Consider the following 7,214-nt stretch of genomic DNA (forward strand, 5'->3'; position numbering starts at 1 on the left):
CATCGTCTATCAGCATTTTGTTATTTATGTCTGTATTGGTGTTGTCGCTTTTTTGTTCCTTGCGCATCTTTTTTGCTGGGTACTTTTCGTTAGTCAAGCTGTCGAATATGTCCTCTTTCACACCTGAACACAAAGCACTGAGGTTTTTTGCTATTGTTTTTTGCCACCGCTTTTTGCCACCTGATCAGGGGGTTTCAATTTGGCAGACACCGAGTGACCGGCGTCCGCCATACTTGCTGGTTTAACCAGATTGCCAAAGACTTACCTCTCCTTTGGGAAATGAAAAGAGGAATAATTTATATATTGATGAAGATTTGTATGAAATAAACAATGATCCAATTTTTACAATCACTTTTAATTAAGCCTTTGTTGCTTGGAAAAAGTCACCTTTCAGACTGTTAAGAAAAAACACGACCGGTCTCGCTCGCTGATGAAAAGGAAGTGTTATCGGCAGACATTATTGTCACTTTTTTACCAGCGCTTCGCTTCGTTTGAGTGTGTTTCAGTGTGACCTGATCTATCGCGGTCTTATGGATAAAATCTATGGCAGCCCTCAGAAATATACCAAAAAATACCGTAAGTCTACTGACGATTCTATTGTACATTTCCTCGTATTTTAATATTTGGTTTAATATTACTAGCTACGGCCCTCAGCTCTGAAAACGTAATTTTATCCGATTGATAAATCAATTTTCTACAACACCACACAATTTTAAATATTCCTTTTATTGGAATTGATTGTAAAATAAGTTTAAACAATTTCCACTAACTTCTCCACCAAATGTTCGCCCTGTTTTCATATAAGCCCCATAGAAGCTGTGGAGATAATGTTTTTTATCCCCAATCGGCCGACTAATTATTTCGAATTAAATAAAACTCGGCGCAGAAATAAAATTACGATATGTTCTTTAATGCGTGACATCCAAATTGCATGTGTGGCTTGCCTGCCCTTTACATTGCGGCTCCGATCGCAAGGCGCAGCTTCGCTCGGCCGACGTCGGTAGGCAAACGCAAAGCGGAGATAGCGAAGAGCGAGCTGGCAGAGAGCGTTTAGCAGGGCAAGCAAGCGCAGAGCTTTAACAAACAAATGAGTGACATAGACATAAGTAACAAACAAAATAAGCGGCTGAGGGCCAAGAATTAGGTGCTATTTGGCAAGCACCTAATCGGCTGGGTTCTGCTCCGAACATTCACCCCCCCGTTGGAAGGCAAACGCTTTCAACAGATCCATCCTGAAGAGGCAGAACCGCTATTTTTCCAACGGCCCTCTTGAAAAGGCCCTTTTGAGTGCGGATGACGGCTACTCTGATGGTTCCATCTTTTCCTGGGATGACGCTCTCAATGCGGCCAAGCGGCCACCTTAATGGTGGCAGCGTTTCCTCCTTGATCATGACGAGCGCTCCTAGCTTGATGTTTGGAGACGATGACCGCCACTTGTTCCGCTCTTGAAGAATCGAAAGATACGCCGTGCTCCATTTTCTCCAAATCGCCTGTTTCATTTGACACAGCCGCTGCCATCGACTAAGTAGGTTGACCCGGAGATGCGCCACATCTGGCTCGTCGAATGCAGCTTTCGGGGCTCCATTGAGAAAGTGGTTTGGCGTGAGCACATCTAGATCATCGGAACTTTCTGTAATTGCATAAAGCGGACGGGAATTTAACAAAGCAGAGATTTCACAAGCCAAGGTCTGAATTTCATCAAGAGTAAAAATGTAGGTCCCGACGATGCGATGAAAATGATATTTAGCTGCTTTAACAGCCGCCTCCCACAAACCCCCAAAATGAGGTGAGCGAGGGGGGATGAATTTCCAGTCGATTCCACTAGAAACGCAGAGATGTGACACAGTCGACGTATGAGGATCGCTGAGGAACATTTGCCGAAGCTCCAAAAGCTCATTTTTTGCTCCTACAAAATTTGTAGCGTTGTCTGACCAGATGATTCGAGGTTTGGGACGTAGACTTATAAAACGCCTTAATGCTGCCAGAAAGGATTCTGTAGATAGATCCCGAACGACTTCCAAATGAGTTGCTTTGGTGCTAAAGCATACGAAGACAGCGATGTAACATTTGATAGGAGGCCTGCTTCTGACTTCCGACTTGTGATAAAAGGGTCCGCAAAAATCAACGCCCGTTGTGTGGAATGCTGGATTAATAATAGGAGGAGCATTGCCTCCTGAGAGCGGCGATCTTGGCAGAGTAACCCGTAGCCCATCCACGACTCTCACTAATCTCCCGACCTCTGCTCTTTTGCGTCCCCCACAGGTGGCGATGGTGGAGGTGCAGCTGGACCCCGACACAAAGGTTCCGCCCGGAATGCTAGTGGCGTTTGCGATCTGCACCACTATGCTGGTGGCCGTGCATATGCTGGCTTTGATGATTAGCACCTGCATCCTGCCGAACATCGAGGTAGTGTGCAACCTGCACAGCATCTCCCTGGTGCACGAGTCGCCGCACGAGCGCCTGCACTGGTACATTGAGACGGCGTGGGCATTTTCGACGCTGCTGGGGTTGATCCTATTCCTGCTGGAGATAGCCATACTGTGCTGGGTAAAGTTCTATGATCTGAGCCCGCCGGCGGCCTGGTCGGCCTGCGTGGTGCTGATACCCGTGATGATTATCTTCCTGGCTTTCGCCATACACTTCTATCGGTCTCTGGTGACGCACATGTACGAGGTGACGGTCTCCGGCATACGGGAGCTGGAGATCCTCAAGGAGCAGATGGAACAGGATCACCTCGAGCACCATAACAACCATGCCGCCGGCGACATCGTTTAGCAGTATCAATCGCGCGAGGATCCCACGAAGCAATAAACCATCTCGGCGATCCTTCTCTGAAAACTTAACGAAAACGAAAAGAAAAGACACTTACGGCAGTGGGCCAGAGGCCTCGCCGTCAATCCTCAGACTAAATAAGTGAATATTTTGTAAATTTGTAGTTGATGCAAATTGTGATACGCAGAAGGCAGTAGATTTTTATTATACAAAAACAGTATGAGTACGTATATTCTAAAGGATTGTGCCCCGAGCAATGTTTCTTTAAGCTCAAGACCTTTACACATCGTAACCCCTGTGTACTCATCGCATGCAATGATGAAAGACCCAAGCTAAAGGAATACTACTTTCAAGTTTAAACCACTGTGTTGACTAATTGTCGTGGCCGCAGCCTCAACATCGGATCGAGTGCCTTTCAACTGTTTCACTATATCGGCAGACATTATTATTATTATTATTTTTTTTTTTTTAAATCATCTCAAGGATGATCGGAATTTTGATCGTAGCACTGTAGCCACATTGATCAGATACTGGTGATGTAGTTTGGCGAGTTTGACAGGTCGGTATATAAAAAAAAAGAGGAAAATTACTTAACTGTTTTAGAAAATAAACTGAAATTACTTTATAACATGATGAAGAAAAAAGGGGTCAAAAGTTTAAGTCAGCAGTTTTGATGAAGATTGCCAGTTCTCTGAGATGTAGCGGCTCTTTTTTTATTAATATTCTGAGCCCGGCAAATCTTTGGCAATCGAAGATCAGGTGTTCGGCATATTCAGTTACATTGCACGTTTCGCAGATATTTGAGTCAATTGCTTTAAATCTGTGTAGGAAGACTTTGTCGTATGTGTGTTCCGTCATAAGTCTGTTAATGGTCTTGATGCTTTTAGCATTCCATTTAAGAGAAAAATGCCAGGGTTTACTGGGTATGTCTGGAAATATGTCTATGAGGCTGGATCCCTTCGTCCTACACTTCGTCCTGTAGTCCTCATTCCATTTGTATACTAAAAAGTTCCTAATTTCTCTTTGAGCCTCCTTGTAGCTGTATTTTATATTTATTGTAAACCCCTCACTTGTAGCAGCCTTTGCTGCTATGTCAGTCTTTTCGTTGATGGCCACACCCTTGTGACCAGGGACCCATAGAATGTCAAGTTTCTGAATGTCTGATTGGTTAATTATGTTGTGAATATCATTCACTAGGTACGAGTCTGTATTCTTATTTTTAATTAAATTAATAGCTCCTAATCCATCACTTAAAATCAAAGCCTTTTTGTAATTATATTTAAGACATAGTTCGCAGGCCTTTTTAAGGCCTACGAGTTCGGCACCTACTGAGGATAATCTGTTTTCTATTTTGTACTTGTGGATATTTCCACTAGGCCATTCTACTATTCCTATGCCACATGTACTTTCTGTAACTGAGGCATCTGTTGATAGAATGTTCCAGTCGTCCTTTCTGTACTTGTTCAGAATCTCATAAAATATAGTTTTTATTTCTTCATTCTTCATTCTTCATTCATTTCTTCCTGAAAACAGGTGGCATTACACCAGCGAGGACAAAAATTTCGTGTTTGCTTGTGTCAGGTGGCACCCCAACACACCTTCTGAGTGATTTAGCTTGCGCTATTTCTATATCTTTACTTGCTCCAGATCCCATGTCTGAAAAACTTGTGATAGCATATTCTTGTTTTGTTCTAATAAAAGCTTTGAAGATGTTGGTACTTGTTTTAGGTTTTAGACCTGATTTGATAGTAGTCGCAAGCTAGAGGAGTCTGTTGCATTTTTTTTGTTTGTTCTTTAACCATTTTTACATGACTGACATTTGACATGTTTGCGCTAATCAGTCTGCCTAAGAAACGGATATCTTTTCGATTTGGTATAGGCAAATTTCTAACAGAAATATTTACCGCTCTGACCTGTCTTTTTCCTACATTCATTGCTGCAGATTTGCTTGGATTGAAGCTAAAACCGAGATCACCACATAGAAGGTTAAAGTCATTTAGTTTTTTATTAAGGTTTTCAACCGCTACAGTAAACTCTCTGTTGGGAGAGATTATAACGAAGTCATCTGCAAATTGCATCATATGAGTATTTCTATCACAGATCTGATGTAGTCTTTTTGTGTATACATTAAAAAGGAGGGGCGACAGACAAGAGCCCTGTGGGATTCCTCCCTGAACTACCTGAACAGCTTCCCCTATTTTCAGTAGGCTCATAGACATAAAACCATAGCTCGCAAATAACTGTTTACACTTTCGGCGTGTCTGCTAACAACCTCTCATTGACGAACACATTGAGAAAAGGGACTGAAAAGACCCGATCAAATCTGTTTTTGCTCAACTCGCTCTTCGCTCAAGCAAAGACCGACTTTTTCCCTTCTCTTTTGTTCCTGTTTTTCACTGAGCATCTTGTCGCGAGCGAACGAAAAAAGTGTCTTTTGCGTATGTATGCGTGCTTGTACGTGTGGTGGCTGTGGCAACGATCACTTGCCTTCGTGAATTGTGTCAGACACTGTCCCAAACGCAAAATGAGCCTGTTCCTGAACAACTTTCCGAAATTTTTACTGATGTGAAGAACTTTGCTATGAACAATGGCCGTTTACCATTAAATGCCGATATATTGCAGCTTTTTAACGACATGAAGCTAAGATCACCACACTTGAATTCGCTCGCACAGGTGGTGCTGGCTACACCGGCCACTCAGGTATCGGTCGAAAGAGCCTTTTCAGCACTTCATTATATTTTGAATGAAAAACGTTGCTCTTTAAGTGCGGAAAATATTAACTCATTGTTAGTGGTTAAGCTAAATTCGTATTAATACAAAATATATACATACATATATACATACATCCATATCCATGTCTCTTCAGTTTGCAGAAAATTCGCATATAAGTATAAATATTACAATAACATAACCATAAGATGCGAAAAACATGAATAAATAAACATAAACACGAATAAAAAACTAAAAACACTTTACTCAGACACTTTTTGGGTTCTGCTCATCTAAAGACACTTTTGCTGCGAGCGCTTGACCAAAGTGTCTCTCTAAGCTGTTATTGTGAGACCCGATCGTGTGTCGGGCTCAACCGAAAACCCGAAACACATAACACAAGCGAAGAGACAAAAAGTGTTCTGCTCAGTGAGAGACCGCTTCTGCGTGGTCTTTTTCGGTTTTGTCAGTGACGAGACCGCAAAGGGAAAAAGTGTTGACCGTCGTTTGCGAGCTATGCATAAAACTGATGATCCAGTCAATGTATGTTTTAGGAAAACACTCATTTTCCATTAGTCTTTTTAAGAATTTCAGGTTGACACAATTGTAGGCATTGTTGAGGTCAACAACCACAAGAGTAACGTGTTCCTTGTTCTTTTTCTTTGCCGCTACCACATTGATGACATCATTTATGCACATCGCTGCAGACTTGTTTTTTTTGGTATGCATAAGATCTGTAGGGTATATTCTTGTTTTCTTGTATATGCTTTTCCAGCCTGGCTTTCACCATGCCATTTACTGTCTTGGCTAGAACCGAAATGAGGGATATGGGTCGAAAATGTTTTAAGTCAGTCAGATCCATGTTTTTTTCGGTATTGGTACAATTCTGATAGATCTCCATTCGACTGGGAAATCGCACATAGCCACTCGACGGTTGTAAAAATGTACAAGTTCTGTCTTTATACTAGTGTTGAGAGCACTCAGCATCTCGTATGTGATGTGATCTATTCCTCCTGCCGTTTTTCTGTTTCTGACTAACACAGCCTCTAACTCTTTCAAGGAAAAGAAAGGATTTTCATTGTTCTTGGTTGAGTACATTTCTTCGTCTACATCCTTTGCTTCTGAGGTTATTTGTTCGTTAAGGAATTCCAGGTATGGCCCAGCTTTGTCAGGGTCGAAAATTTCTGGGGTGTTCTCTTGACAGTTTTTTAGATTTCTGAGGAATCTCCAGGCTTCTCTTGAGTTCGATTTTACATTTAACTCTGTTAACTTCCTGGCATAGCTAGTTCTTTTGGCAATTTTAACAGATTTTTTCCATTTAACCTTGAGGTTAACAGCAGAACAATAATTTTGAAAGGAGGGTTCTGAAGCTGCCTTCTTCTGCGACTCTGCAAACTCCCTGAATAGTTTGGCTAAATTCTCGTCCCACCATAATTTTGGACATTTGTTTTTGATTTCATAAGTAGCTGCTTTTATTTCCTGTTGGATGTTCTTCGCTAAATTATCCATATCTTTGTCGGCCTCAAACTGGCTTAGCTTTTTCAGTAGCCTGTTTTTGGCAAGGAAAGTTTTGAGTTTGTGTTGATATCCTGCTGTTTCAAAGGTTATTGGGTGATGGTGGCTGCCTCCTAGGTAAAACTTTTCGCATTTCCAATTCTCTATATGAATACCCTTTGTAAAAGTTAAATCGAGTACAGACCCTGATGTTGAGTCGATGTGTCTTCTGAATGTGA

The 7,214-nt window shown here is 41.8% G+C and overlaps 1 protein-coding gene across 1 annotated transcript; it reads left to right on the plus strand.

Moving 5' to 3' along the window:
• The first annotated feature begins 528 nt into the window (after positions 1-528).
• LOC117193870 (calcium release-activated calcium channel protein 1-like) lies at positions 529-2,775 on the plus strand. Its single transcript, XM_033398560.1, has 2 exons — positions 529-576; positions 2,263-2,775. Exons 1-2 carry the CDS (start codon positions 544-546, stop codon positions 2,773-2,775), a joined length of 546 nt encoding a protein of 181 aa, XP_033254451.1. The 5' UTR covers positions 529-543.
• Positions 2,776-7,214: the final 4,439 nt, after the last annotated feature.

This window comes from Drosophila miranda (assembly GCF_003369915.1).
Source record: "Drosophila miranda strain MSH22 chromosome Y unlocalized genomic scaffold, D.miranda_PacBio2.1 Contig_Y2_pilon, whole genome shotgun sequence".
In the NCBI taxonomy this organism is placed as follows: domain Eukaryota; kingdom Metazoa; phylum Arthropoda; class Insecta; order Diptera; family Drosophilidae; genus Drosophila; species Drosophila miranda.

What these genes read in the sequence shown, in the direction of transcription:
- LOC117193870 (XM_033398560.1), top strand. Translation starts at nt 544, where the DNA reads ATGGCAGCCCTCAGAAATATACCAAAAAATACC. An exon ending in GAAATATACCAAAAAATACC is followed by an intron (nt 577 to 2,262) that starts GTAAGTCTACTG and finishes CGTCCCCCACAG; the next exon opens with GTGGCGATGGTGGAGGTGCA.